Source organism: Corvus kubaryi, unplaced genomic scaffold (genome assembly GCF_017639235.1).
Source record: "Corvus kubaryi isolate FWS band 111438036 unplaced genomic scaffold, C.kubaryi_AGA036_p1.0 70, whole genome shotgun sequence".
NCBI classification, from domain to species: Eukaryota; Metazoa; Chordata; class Aves; order Passeriformes; family Corvidae; genus Corvus; species Corvus kubaryi.
Window position 1 is genome coordinate 4,124,562 of NW_024582058.1, and position 14,765 is coordinate 4,139,326.

At 39.0% G+C, this 14,765-nt stretch overlaps 1 protein-coding gene across 1 annotated transcript in view; it reads right to left on the reverse strand.

The window, feature by feature from the left end:
* Positions 1 to 14,751, reverse strand: part of LOC121674758 (protocadherin Fat 4-like) — a 41,569-nt gene extending 26,818 nt beyond the window's left edge. The window contains exons 1-14 of the mRNA XM_042049333.1: positions 11,744 to 14,751; positions 10,101 to 10,172; positions 7,842 to 8,002; positions 6,708 to 6,752; positions 6,264 to 6,362; positions 5,853 to 5,942; positions 5,081 to 5,191; positions 4,275 to 4,391; positions 3,117 to 3,207; positions 2,437 to 2,546; positions 2,039 to 2,212; positions 1,454 to 1,582; positions 1,036 to 1,191; positions 8 to 188 (exon numbers count right to left, since the gene is read on the reverse strand). Of these exons, the coding sequence (XP_041905267.1) occupies positions 8 to 188; positions 1,036 to 1,191; positions 1,454 to 1,582; positions 2,039 to 2,212; positions 2,437 to 2,546; positions 3,117 to 3,207; positions 4,275 to 4,391; positions 5,081 to 5,191; positions 5,853 to 5,942; positions 6,264 to 6,362; positions 6,708 to 6,752; positions 7,842 to 8,002; positions 10,101 to 10,172; positions 11,744 to 11,813 (1,606 nt within the window). The 5' untranslated portion in view covers positions 11,814 to 14,751. The remainder of the gene's footprint in view (positions 1 to 7; positions 189 to 1,035; positions 1,192 to 1,453; positions 1,583 to 2,038; positions 2,213 to 2,436; positions 2,547 to 3,116; positions 3,208 to 4,274; positions 4,392 to 5,080; positions 5,192 to 5,852; positions 5,943 to 6,263; positions 6,363 to 6,707; positions 6,753 to 7,841; positions 8,003 to 10,100; positions 10,173 to 11,743) is intronic.
* Between the last annotated feature and the right edge of the window lie 14 nt (positions 14,752 to 14,765).

The window sequence follows — 14,765 nt, forward strand, 5'->3', positions numbered from 1 at the left end:
GTCTTACCATCAGTAGCTGTTATCCACAAGACAAACTTCTTAAGCTCGTTGATTCCTAATGGGATTACTGTTTTTAAACTGATTTGTCCTGTGGATGTATCCAATTGAAAGTGTCCATCTTCATTGCCACCAGCTAAGATGAAGCTTATCTCTCCATTTATACCATCATCCGGATCATCAGCAGCAACCTGGAGGGAAAAAAAAAAAATTTTACTCTAGTTTCTGTGCTTTATCAAATTTTCTCACATTTTAGATATACATAAAAATCAGGTAAATATAGCTGCAGTTAAATTTGGTTGTACCTTTCACTGCCCACTTCTTATTGAACTGCTGGGTTAAACCTCAGTACCAAAGTTTGCTCTTGGATGCACAGACAATATCATTCCAGCAGCACCAGCAAAATCCTGCTCCTGTGGAGCTCATGTGAATTACACCCAGGTTGTATTCAGAGAACTGGTTTCATAACAATTCCAAAGGCACTAGAGGCAGATTGTTCAAGACATTTCACCAGGAGCCATGAAATCTGCACATCTGGGTATGAGCTTTGATAGTGACTCCCTACAGATCTCAACTCCTACTTCCTGTTTTATTTGGTTAACTGGTTTACTATGTTAGGAAAAGTATATTGTATCTAAAAATTATCCCCAATGCTCCAGCATTCAGCAGCCTTTCAAAGATGTTGTGCCATTATTTAAGTTCCTGGACTCTAACAACATTCAGTTTTTATTAAACATTTTACAACAACTAAATTCCAGAATCTTATTTTCTGTCATATATTTGTGGAATTCAGGCTGGTGCACAGAACCAGAATAAAAATCCTTTATAGTTTATTCCCTGATCTGGGATATGATTAAATTACCCAGGACACTGTGATTATGGAATATCAATAGCTTTGAAATGAAAGGTGGATTGTTTCTGAGCTGAGAGGAGTTCAAAAAAGATCCCCTACTCAGCAGAACTGCTACGTAAGTTTAAGCATGGTCTCATGCATGCATTCAACACAAAAATGTCATTTTTGCTTAGTATTTCTAGTACCTGAAGAATGGCCATTCCTGCAGTCATGTTGAGGAAAATATCTTGTCTATATGGTGTGTCTCTAAAGGTTGGGCTGTTGTCATTTTCATCCAGCAGCACTATGTTGATAGGAGAGTTCACCTCTTTCTGAGGTGGCAGATGATCTCTAGCAGTGACCTGCAAAAATGATGCAGTGAAAAGACTGTGTTGTTCAAATGCATGTTCTGTAAGTAGTAAAAAGGATGAATGAGAACTACAAGCTGAGTAAACTGTATCAGCAGTGGTATTTCCCTCCAGATAACTTTGATGTCAAAGTCTGGATTTGATTCTTCAATTAAGCTGCTGTTCCATATTCAAGATTCAGCCTCCTGCCAGGACAGATCAGGTCTCACCTGTTGGCTCGGGTTACCTTGGAAAGGAGCAGGCTTATTTTTAATACCTGGAGGTGAATAGAGGGTACTCTCTCCCTGTCCAGCAGCATGGAGTTCCTCACAGTTAGGATCCCAGCTGGACTTAGCTGGAAGGGACTGTCATCTGGAGTGAGAGTGAGCGTTCCCTGGAAGCCTCCCTGCAAACAGGGAAGATATTTGTTATCAAATAGATCAGTCACTCAGCTACTCCCTTAGGATGCTTTCTTCTTTTCCTCATGGAGAAGGTTAAATTTTCTTGTTTAACTGAGATTACAGTTCCAAAAAACCAAAATTAAAACAAGAGAGAGAAGCAAACAACATGGAAGAAATAACATGCAGGCTGAGAAGAACTTGCAGCTTTGTGTTCATTTTGCACTTCCGCACTTCCAGATTTGGGACTTTTTGCAAAACAGAAGAGTTCCAAAGACAGCCAAAATTTATTCTTTGCCTGCAGTGCTCTACCCCTTAAAGAAGTGAAATTAAGATTGCTTTGCTTAAGCATATTTAGGTAGTCAGAAAAAAAAAAAATTCTATTCACAATAGCTGTATAACACAAACACATTTTATATTATATTTCAGTACTTGTAGCAGCCATAGAAACACTGTCTTTTTACCTCATCTTGGTCAGTAGCTGTTATTTGAAGAACTTCCATCCCATTTGGGGAATTTTCTGGAAGTGAGACATTGTAACTTGCTTGTGACAATACTGGATCGTTGTCATTCTCATCTCCAATAGTAACCAGAACTAGTGCATCAGCTGTTTTGAAAAGCTTGTCTTGCTGAGCGGCCTAGAAAACAGAGTTTATAGCTGTAAATTCCATGCCCTGACAACAAGCAGCTTAACACAAGGATGTGGCAACTGCATATTTACAATTATTTTTTCCTTTAGTTTGATTTTTAAATGGCAGGATGAAGCCTTGATACCAATTATTATGAGAAATACTATTAACAGCAACTGGGATTTACATATAATTTTCTGAAATTGAGACTAAAATGCCAAAACAATCTCTACCTGAATGCCCACCACAAGATTTGGACATATTTCTCTGTCAATTGAGGTCTTGACTTCCAACACTCCGGTGTCATTGATTGAAAAGCTGTTGTTATAGGCTGGGGGGTTCACTGAAAAGCAACAAATTGGGAAGGGTTTGTGAGAATGAACCAGAACAGTAAGGTTCATCTGTTTGTATGAGTGGTAACGTCTCAGCCATAGCAAAAAGGAACAGACATTCCACATAAAAGACTGGTTTTCAAACACTCTGTCCTCAAAACAATTCCTAGGAAATTCACTCACACTTCAAGGATGTCAAATTAAGCATTTAGTAAACTTTTGACAATTCCTTCAGGAGGAGGAAAAGCTCTTGATGGAATTATCTCTCTAGATGGTCCTGAATGGAAATTCTTTGATCAAATTGAAGCCTCTAGACTGGCTTACACTTGAAATCAGGAATTGATTTTTGTTCATTGGAAGGAGGGTAAGAATATGTAAGTCTTTTAGCCCTTAGTCTTTAACCCTGTGACAATGACTGAGATTAGACTGATTTAGCTCGTGGAGCAGCACTGCAGTGAAGCTGTGTGCACTTCAAGACATCTGAATGAACCCTGCACTTCCTTATCATTATCTCCAGTAACAGGTAAATGAATCATCACAAATTACTGTGTCAATGTCTAGAAGAAAATAAAGGCTCTTACCTAGTTTGATGCTGTAAATTATTTTTTCGTTTATACCTTTGTCTCCATCTTGAGCCAAGATCTTCTCTGGGAGAGTAGCCAGAGGACCCACCTAGAAAACATGCATGAACCTGATTAACTTGATAAAAAAAAACACACATTAACTTAAAATCTTTCATGAGATAAGTCACAGTTTTGACTAAAGAAACAAGAAACATGCATTTAATCAATGTGATCAGGAAAAAGTTCTTTCTTTGCCATATATGCTTCAGAGAGGAAAATTATGACCAAGATACTTGATGGATTCACTGTGTTTAAGAAACACCAGATTATAAAGCTGCAGTCACAGATGGAATTTATGTTAAGAACATTGAATATTTCAGTTCCATTCCTCTCCTAGAAGAGGACACACATGTCTCTACTGCAGCCGAATAAAAACAGTAATTTAAAAGATAAAAACGTTTCAGAAGAGCTAAAATTATTCCTTTCTCTAGAATTAAAGATGAACTTCTAACAAAAGGGACACCAGAGGTGTAACTCTAAAATTAAATGTGGTTTAAAATATGTTAACATGAAGATAATGACATAGGGATAATAGTCAACCTTTTTAATTTTAGTGGATTACTCTGATAGTACTATACTGTTACTGTTTTTTCTTAATACATACAGAAACCCGAGTCAAACAAATACATTCCACCAAGAAATCCCTACTCTATATAGAAAAAAAAAGTTACAAAAGTAATGTAGACCACAGATTGCCATTCAGATCCTTGTTTTTGCTTACCTGATTGTAGTGCAGTATGAAAGAATTACACTACTTAAAACCAATTAATTTCAGGACTGATGGACAGCCAGTTGCCCTTTGAATTTTACATAGAAAGCCCTGTCAGAACAGGAATATCGAGGTTTTTGCCTTTTCTTTCTTTTTTTTTTTAAATTCTTTTTTTCCCCAAAACACAAAATAATCTGTTTCTGTCACAGAAAATTCTATGCTTCATCTAATACATGGCCTGCTTATCTGGTAGTTGGAGGTCTACAGCTGGTATCTTTTTCACTGATCAGCACAAAGGAAAGCAGCTCCAGCCATCTTAAGCTGCTCAAGGAGGAAGAATCCTTGGAAGAAAAGCACTATGGATAGGGATAACCTATTTACAGCAGCATTCAGTGAAGAGCTTTTACCTGGTTTTCATTGATATTTCCAGTGTACACAGATTGACTGAAATAGGGGTTCAATGTATCATAGTCTTTCACATGAATTATTAATGATGCAGTGTCACTCTGGTTTCCAAATTTTTCCTGCATCGCAAGGGAAAAAAGAAAATAAGAACCACTGTTGTGAAAAAAACTGTATCTCAGTGGAAAATACAGCAGAATATTATTATTACATATATTTTGCAGCACTTTTAACCTGAGAACACTCAGTCTGTCAGATTGCTCCATTTCTGGAAATCCAGTTCTAGGAATAAAACTATCAACAGGTAATCTTTCTTTAGTTACTCATTTTCTATCAGGAATGTAGAATATAGTAATAGAATATTTGCTACAGCTGTACTAATTGCTAGATACCACAATAATCCTAGCAAAATTACTTCTTTTTAGTTCTAAAAGGAAATGAAGGCAAATACATCTTCAAATCTCAAAAAAGACAAACAAAAAAACCTGGTAAGACTCAGCAAAAATATGAGAGATCTGCCAGAATGAATAGGTGATAATATTTGTTACAATAGTGGAGAATGAATATGTTCAATATTTATACTTAGAGAAATACAGAAAGAAACTCGAGCTGGTATTTGAGAGGAAACAAACAATGGCTCAAATATTAAGAATGTGCTACTTTGTCTCCAGTATAACCAAGCTGCAGACACAACTTTTGGGTTGGGAACTCCCAAAGTTGTAAATTTGTACAAACTGGGATGCTATAAAACAAAGGAACTATCATTGTAGAACTATTGTGGGTCTCATTCTTCTTTTAATTTGTATCATACCTTTGCTTGGACTGTTAAATTGAAAAAGTTGACCTCGTTGTAATCCAGTGGTTTTTGCACCATGATGTTTCCATCTCCTTCCCTTATAGAAAAGTAATCAGAGTTTGGGCCCTATTAAATGAATAAATCAAATATTTTATATGATTGATGATGAAATACATTCTCCTTTCTCTTTTTTCACCTTTATTATTGGACTATTTTTCATAAAGGTGCAGGAATGTCGCAACGACCACCAATGGAAAGAAAAAGGCTGATCCTCCTCCACACATTCTGTTGCCTCCCCTGTCAGTGCCAATAGAATTTCTATCTGATTTATCTTATCCTATGGCATACAGGGGAATAGCATCAGCTTCCCTTCACCAACTATAGACGGAGACAGCAAGCTCAGATGTGAAGATTTCCACTGCAGATATCTAAATGTAGTTGAAATACTCTTACTTCAATGGCTTGAGGACTGGAGACCAACAGCAAATCAAATATAAACTTTAAAAAGAGGGGAAGCAGCTCTGCCTCCTGCTACTACAAAGGACCACTGAGCTCCTTAGCTGTAGCTGAAGAGTGCCATAAATCATTCCACAAATGTTAAGAAACAAGATCCAGGCCTCAGTGCATGCCAGGCTGATCCTGTGGTATGATTTAAAAGATCTCTTGGATGCTTTGCAGATTTTTCATCTTCACAGTGCAAGGGAGCACGCTGTGATCGGGTCCCAGGCTATGGATCTATGAAATTCAAACTGGTGTTCACAGTTCCCAACTAACAAAGGGCACTCACCCACAGACTGTAGGTAAGGAGGCTGAATTCTGGTGAAAAGTCCTTATCCTTAGCTTCCACTTTTATAACCGTGGAATTGATTTCAGCTACCTAAGAGGAAATAAAGATCATCAAATGCTCAGTCATAAGCCCCTTCCCATACCCTTCCTAACTTGGGGCAGGAAAGTTGTGCTACCTGCTTAGCAAATCACTTCCCGTTGCTATTTCTGGCTGGGAACGTTTCTCCATCACCCCACTCCCCCAGATGTACATGCAGCCCAGCCTTTCTTTTCCACACCCACGGGAAGGAGCAGGTAAGTCCCATAAGGGTGCATGTAATGAACTAATCTCAGTGTAGTCACATTAGAACCTCCCCAAAAAGTAATTTTAAAATATCCCAGGAAAAAAGTATCAGCATTTGCCATAACCCACCTCTGATACTGAAGCATTATAATTAGCTTGTTGAAATTCTGGAGCGTTGTCATTTACATCAATTAATTCTACGTTCCGTCCATTCTCTACCTCATCAGTCTTTGCAGGGGAAGAAATGACAACAGTGAGGTGGCAGCATTCTGCTAACATTTAATTTCTTATAAAATGAGATCCTCAAAGAGACACCCTTTCATTAAACTACCATTTAGAATTAGGGAATAGAGGGAATTAGACTACCATTCCTAAAATTAACTTTTAAAAATTTACCTTAGTTTTCTGTGAACAAAAACACTTCTTTCAATCAGCAGATTTCAACAAATCATCTTTTACAAGGTACTCTGAACTCCCTGCATCATAGCTTTCAATTAAATAGTATTGCAGAAAATAATCATTTGCATTAGATGAGACAATTAATGCAGTTGATGAAGCGTGGTTTGTACTTACTGCTCCAATCCTTTGGCAAACAACAGCATACCAGACCATTTTACCCTAAAATTGAATGAACGAGCCAATAAATAATATAATCAATGAACTAATAATATTGTTATCAAAGATAATTTTTGCCAAAATTATACAAAATTTCTTCTAGTACTTGAATCCTCAGGTGTGCTGTACCAAAATACTCTGCTTAAAATTAACACACTGTAATTACTTTGCTCTATATTATAAAGTTTATTTGACTGCCATTCATCTACTGCTGTTACCCACCCGCCCAGATCCCACCATCCCTCTGTACCTAACTGCTCTCCCCAACAAAAAGTTGACAGAGAATAGAGGAGAACATGTGCAAGAGGCATAAAAAGTGTTTTAATCCATTTGGGAAATATCCCAATGAGAAATGCAAATGTAAAAAATCATAAGTACTTTTTCATCCATTACAAACATTGATTGTAACAATGTTTTTTACAATATGCCTGGTCCAGGTCTGTTGAGTACAGTGCTACTCTGAGATAGCAGTGTCCAAAATACAAATCCAGTGCTACTCTGAAGTAGCACTTGTATAATAAATTGTCTCTATTTACTCTGCAGTACTACACCATTTTCATATTCAGAGGCAAAAAAATGTGCCTATTCAGCCAGGAAAAACACTGATATTTCTTTCTAAATTCCTGGGAGTGCTCCAGAGCAAGAACTGCCTAGGAAGAAGGATCCACCCTTTTGTCCATCAAGCAACAGAGGCCCATAAATCCATGTGTGGGAAGTGCTTATGATTAAGGATTACCTTCTACCAAATTGTATCTGCTCAGTCTCACTTTGATGAAATAATTCATGTTCCTGAGAGGTGAGTTTAAAGGCAAGTGTCATAATGCGTATTTACAGCTCTCAGTACAATACATGACTAGGAAAGAACCTGCCTGGCTGTCAGATAGTAGGAAAGTTTAGTTATAGGAAACTGAAGACATTTAACAGATATTAGTGAGAGGTAGATACTGAATTCTATTCAGACAAATCACTTCTTTGAAATACCAACCTGTATTGCGAGAGAATGAACAATTAAAATCCATTATCTTAATGCCATTTTTTTCACTTGTCAAGAAAACCTTTATCCCTAGCCTTTATATGAAGTAAAACTAATACCTCAAGAGCCTCAACATCCAGTGCCTTAAGAGTCCTCACAGTTGCATTGCTAGATCCAGAAGGATAGTCCAGATCTACATAACCCCTGTGTTCAGGGAATACAAACTCTCGTAATTCCAGATTCACATTGGGTGGGATATCTGTAATCCATTCTATATCACCTGTAAGAGAAAATGGAACCAAATTAGATTGCTTCATGGAAAAGAAATCCATGGGTTCATTTTGTATGTATTGACAGCTTGATTACTGGTGACCTTTGGTTACATTTTATATTATTCTGGCATTTTCAGCTAAACTGTACGATCTGTTAAAGTCCCCTTAACTACCCTGCGCAAGTGTCCTGATGTGTTTTTAAAACCACATAAAGCCACTTTTTCCAATATATGCACACAATATACCCAGAATTAAAAAGCTTGACATAATTTACACCTAAATTTGCACCTTTTTTTCTGAAAATAGCTTTATGCTGCACAACTTTTTTCTCCACGTTTACTGTGAAAATGTAATTGAAGTCGGCCAGTGTAATCAAACTCATTGAGAGGCTGCATGGGATGAGTTTCAGTATTTTCCAAACACAAGGGCCTTTCATATATTTCAGCTGAATCTGTCAGGCAGTAGAATCCAGTGTGAATCTGGATTCAGGTAGAAGGTGTGTGGCCTTTTACTTAATGTGTTCCTGCTTGTACAGGACAGAAACACAAAACACTGCAACCTTCAAATCAATTCTTACGTGATTTTCTACAACCATGCATTCGGGAACTATTCTCCTGAAAGTATGAAGGCTTGTTGTTTGTAATTATCAGGATTCCTGTTAGACTGACTGTCATTTCAGTAGTGAGTGTACTACTTGCTTGGTTAAACACCAAATCTGTTTGAAATTGCATTAAAATGTATCCTTTTAAACCACCCAGCGTGGTGTTACTGCCAACTGCATTAAATAAAGTTACCTTACTCGTGCCAAGACATTTGTGTTTATGTAATCATACTTATCTTCTCATGGAAGACATTATCTGGATTGCAAACCCATGATCCCCTCTCCTTACCAAAGTCTTTCCTGAACAGCCCAAATATTTCCCATGATCTTCAGGAAACTTGCAAGCTGTGTTTCTTCCTTATGCACTGGTTTTGTACTCCATCACTACTAATTTAGGTTAGTAAATGCTTTCTGTAACAGTCCCATCTCTAATCTCCATGCACAGTCTTGTGCTCTTAGTCTCCAAGAGTTTCAGGAATATAACCTTATCTTCTTCCAGCAGCAGGGAGTGTCTGGAATGCTGTCAGCTACCAGCCCACAGACACTTAATTGTGTGTGAGGAGAAAGTCCAGTGAGCTGACAGCACCCACAGAACTGCAGGGCTGGGGCTCAGGGGCACAGCTTTGTGTGGTATCACCCTGCTGGATGCAGTGCTGAAAACCCTCCCAGAAAACCAAGTCCAGCTTTGCCTGCCATAGGCTGTCTGGTCCTCCGTGCAGAGCTGGATACATTCAGACAAGAAGTATCAAGCAGCTACCTGGGAAATGGCATTCCCACCAGAGGAGAAAGCCCAAAAAACGAAGTAATGGGGAAAAATTAAAGCTGGTTATCCCTCTTGCTTATTCATCAGATACGTCAGTAGGTTCATTCACAGATACAACACACACAGAGGGCCAGAGTTCTTGCTGGCTGATTAAAAATTAAATGGAATCAGAGTGCAAGGTAGTTACTTTCCTTTCTAACTCCATGCAAAAGTCAGACACAGCTATGTTTTCACAGCTCCAAAAGAAAGGTTTCAACAGTGATTGCAAGAAAATCACTGCTCTGGATCATACCTGTGTTCTGTATGTTGTTGAAAGCCAGAAGCAGTGAAGATGGCCTGTGGACAGTCAGCATGAGATCCTAAGGATTATGACATGTCCCAAAGTGAAGGCTTCGGCCATAACTTAACACTTTGACTTTTAAGAGCTGGATCTCCATTAGGGACATCAACTACTGGCTGGACAAGGTGAACTGAGAACATTTTCTGTACTCGTTTCTTTCCCATTGCCTGATGGATCTATTCAGACAATGAGATCCTTGGATCAGGGAATTTGGGGGTTATGTTTATTTATTCCACTAAGCAGTATGTCATGTAGGCAGCTGCTGCATCCAGCCATGGAGACTATCGTAAATCAATTAATAACACAGACTCATTATAAAATACACTGACTATGCGAGGCAATAAAGTACTGTGTGCATTTGGGAGGAGAGCAGACAATTCTAGCTTAGAATGCTGGTTTTACCTGTATATCCATCCAAAAAGCTTGAGATCACCAGTGGTGTGGGTGGTACATCACAGCTGATAGTTGTGATTTCTAAAAAGGAACAGAGAAGTCATGTACAAAGAACACAGAAGGACTATGTCCAGAAATAGTACAAGGTAAAGAAGCTCACACTGTGTAAACCTAGATGCACACAATAGCTCAAATTAAACTCCAAGACATTTATCATGGTGGCACCTTGAAGGGTTTAAAGCAATATATGACATGGAGTAGGCAAACATTGGTTTCCTGGACCCAATCTAGGGCTTTACTGCCTGACAAGAATGAGTCACTGCTCAATAGTATCCTGATGAACTGTTTGTGGAAATCATACCCGAAACTACTCTTGTACCTTGGCCGTGAGATTGTTTTCTGCTCCCAAGACAGCTGTAAACACAAAGCTATTCCCCATAGAAATGTTAGCAAAAATTGTTTTCTGCTCCCAAGACAGCTGTAAACACAAAGCTATTCCCTCCAGAAACTCTAGCAAAAATCCAGGAGCTTAGGGTGAAGGCACATTGGCAGATTTACCTGAAATTTACTCTCCTTAAACTTTTAGAGAAGTAGCCCTTTGGGAGTATATTTTCTTTTCACGAGAAGTGGCTTTCCTAAGTGGTTTCTTGAACCTCAGTCACCTCTCTATATTTTCTCTGTGTGACAGAAGTGACAGAGTTTTGAGGTTTTTTTATCTTTAAGACCTGCAAACTATACACACAGGAATCCAGAAGTCTACCAAAATTATTCCTCCTTCCCTGACTAGAGTTCATCAGCAAAGCTGCCAGGGTGCAATCTATGCTCTTACGGATATCTGTGCAACTTTTGTGGTCCTACGTGGGTTTGCACCAATGCTAAGAATGTCCCCACTCCTGTCCTTGCCATCCTTATGTATATTCAAAGGGACATTTGGTATAAACAAGTAGTGGGCTATTTTTTCCTGGCTAGGTAGGTGCCTTCACATCTGCATTACTCTACAGGATCTCATTTATAAGTGAGCAGTGGACAGATTTCTACACAACTCACTGAAAAGAATCCTAATGACTATTTCTAGTCAGCAGCTGCTGGTTATGGGTCTAATTCACTACCTGCATCTCTGAGTATGCAAAAGCCTGGGCTCTGGACTAGTGAAAAAGATAAAAATTGGTAATTTTCTCTGTCTGGAAGCTTCAATACATCAAACAGAACTTTTGGTGGAGTACTTATCACTGTGAATAGCAGAAGTAACAATGGTAACTACTCCAACCTAATTTGGCTGAGCAGCAGCAGCAAGGAATTGAACTGATTCCAACTTTATCCATCCTCAGACTCAGCTTCAGCCTAGATATTTTATTTAATGACTGCTGCAGATATAAAATAACCAAACCCCCAAAAGTTTAAAGAAAACCTGTAAAAACCCTTGTATATACAAGAGCATGGTTTTCAACTTTCCATCCCTCAGTCCCTGAAAGCCACGGTCCACTTCCAAGGGCCCAAAGATTGCCTGTTTAGATGTTATTTTATCAGGCAATAAATCAATGTATTTAAAACTTCTAGGTTTGTGATTCATATGAATTTAATAAATTTGATTTTGTTCCATTTAAATAAAAGCAGTAAAATACTCAGGCATTTATAAACACAGCAATACTCACTTTGTGCATCGAGACAGAGGAATGTAACCCAGCTGACCAAAGCAAAAACCAGAGCTCTGGAAAGAGCCATGAACGCTGCAGTAAAAATATCCAACTCAAGGCAAAACCAGATGGTTGTTTCTCATCTAGAATATTTGCAAAGAATCATTTCATTTGCCATATCATAGGTTAGTTATTATCCTGACAAATGCTTCACCGAGAACAAGAGCGGAATAAGCCTCTGAGAGCAACCCACAAATTATATAACGTGCTTATCATTTTCAGCTTGTGAGATCAAAGTCCTTTTGGGCAATAAAAAATAAACCAACAAGGAAATTCACATTTCTGCTGTAACACAAAATGTGACAAGTGCATTTTTATTTTAACATTCCAACTAGACATGAGAATAAACTAGCAAGATGTCCTGGCCAACGTGAGAGAAATGTACATATTCTCTGGGAAAGAAAATTAACGGGGTGTTAAAAGCCAAAGGGACCAGCACTGCCCCTTTTGATCTCGTAATGATGGTGGAGTATCTTCACATAGCTCTGTTCCACAAGGAATAAACACAGAATTCCTGTTTGAAAACTGGTTACTAACTGATGTGACGAAAGCAGACACCTCTGAAGCATGTCTAGTATTTTACAGATACTATACACTGAAAATAAGTTTAGCAGGCAGCTAAAACTTTTTACTTCAATGAAGTTACTAAAAAAAAAAAAAAAATCCCCAAACCACCAATATTTCAAGCTCCTAGAGAACATCAAAGATTACAAATAATGGAAACAAACTACACGAATGAATGCATCCCTTGTAGGTAAATATAGCTTTAATTGGAAGGAGCAACTGATACACAGAAAGGAAACTGCTGCCAGCCCAAGGTCTTTTCGTGATTGTGCCAGCATGTTTAGTCACCGTGGATACTAAAGTAATTACTGTAGGCTGAACAAGAACACAAAATACAATAAAATTGCATATAACAACTAAAAATAAAATTACCATTGTGTTGTCCTAGCCTTGAATAATTGAAATGTGGGAGCAACTCAAACAGAAGCAATTAAAGAAATATTTAAAGAAGTTCAAGCATGGGCACTGTGAATTTTGAACAAAGGCCACATGCAGCAGTGATTATGCCTTCAGTGGTGTTATTTATTGCTGGTGCCAATCTCAGGTAGGTAATTTTCCTCCCTGAGCTGATTGTTCCCCATGTCCATGCTGGCCAAGCCTTTGCAAGTTTATATGGCAAAATAGGAAGGCAGGTCTGTGCACAAAATGCCTCTGGTGAAGAAGAAAAAGGAAAAGAATTTCCCTTACCTCATTCACCGAACACCTTTGGGCTATTGCAGCCAGGACAGAGCCTACATAATCTGATATTTGTACCAAAAACTTCTAGGCACCAAGCCTCTTGACCACTGGAAATATTCACGTGCTGGAAGCCTTAAGCCACTGAAGAAGACTTACTTTTGGATATTCCAAACCAGAGGGAAGGCAATGCAGCCTCAGTGTGCTCTGGGAGCTCTGTTAGCAAGAGGCTTCCCAGAGAGCTGGAAGCTCAGCCATGAGAGGTGGCACAAGACCTTAGAGGATCAAACTCCAGCAACACCTCCCACATTATCCATGGGGAAGCAGCCCAAAAGCTGAAGGAAGGAGGCCTCTAGTGTACACAAACCCATACAGGCAGGTGTAGAATGAAAACTGCTCTGACATGCAGCACTACTCTGTTAATTCTCTCTTTGGAAGCTGCAACACTGGTTTTGCTGTGAGGGTCTTGGTCCAGAACAACAGCAGCACCTCCCAAAAACTAGCCTTCAATGCCCCTATGATTCCCAAAGTAGAGGAGCTCACAGTCCTGTTAAACTTTGCCACTTGCTGTAGCTTTCCAATGAGCTGATGGATCCTTCAGCCTCCACCATTGTGCTGCCCAAAGACAGGACAAGACACTGACCTCAGGGACACAGCCCGTCACTTGGCCTCAAGCCTGGAAAAGCCTTGGGCTGCTTTTGTTTATAGATACAGCCAGGAGGGGATTCAGCAGTGAATCTATTCCTATGGTAAGATAAATTTAGCATGAATCAAGTCTTCTTTACCTCCTCAAAAATAGAACTCAATCTTGGAGGTCTTTTCCAACCTAAAGGATTCTGTGACTCTGTAACTGTTAAGAAATAGAGGAAGAAGCTCAGAACACAGTGGTACAGTTCATGAAGGTTAGTTTTCACTGAGCTGCAGGAGGAATGTCTGCAGGGTCTGTGTGTGCTGCTCTCTTGAATATCAGGAATAACTTAAGGTGTTATGCTGGCCTAGAGTAGGGAGGGAGGTGCCTAAATGGAAGCAGAAACTCGATATAGTGGCTCAAGCAAGCATCTGATGCACAGGACCAGTTTCCCAACACAATCCCATATGTCTGAGCACTCAAGAAGAACAGAAAACAATGATTTTTAAAAAATTGATTCCCTTCTGTCCAAGAGAAGATGTTACTCAGTCACATCAAACATGCCCACGCTATTCATAGACTGGGGCAACCATATGTCCACACTTCTCCTAACACATCTTTTTCCCTTGGAGCCATCACTGAATCTAAAATTCTGTTCCTTTCTCCAAGATTTCTGGGCATGCAGGGAACAGCCACAGCTCCAGAGTGCAGTAGGTTCGTTTATACCCACGTGTGACAGCAGGATGTACACTGCAGCCTTCCCAATACACCAGCTGCACAAATACAGGACACCCAAGACATCCATATAGCAATTCCTAGAAACAGAATCATGGAAACTGATCGTATTCACAGATTTAACAGATTGTTTAAATGGTACAATCTGCACTGTGGCAGTACAAAGCAAAGTTAAATGTTTTTTTTAAACATAGCTTATTCTGACATTTTGCATACTTGGGTCAGTTGTAGGGCAGCTCACTCAGGAATTTTTAATCCAGCTCCAAAACTTGATGAAGATAAAAATTCTTTTAAGTTCTTGTAGATTTGGAGTAGCTCTGCATTTAATGATATCCTGTTCTTGACAGATAAAAAGCCTGTATGAGGATGCTGCAATTT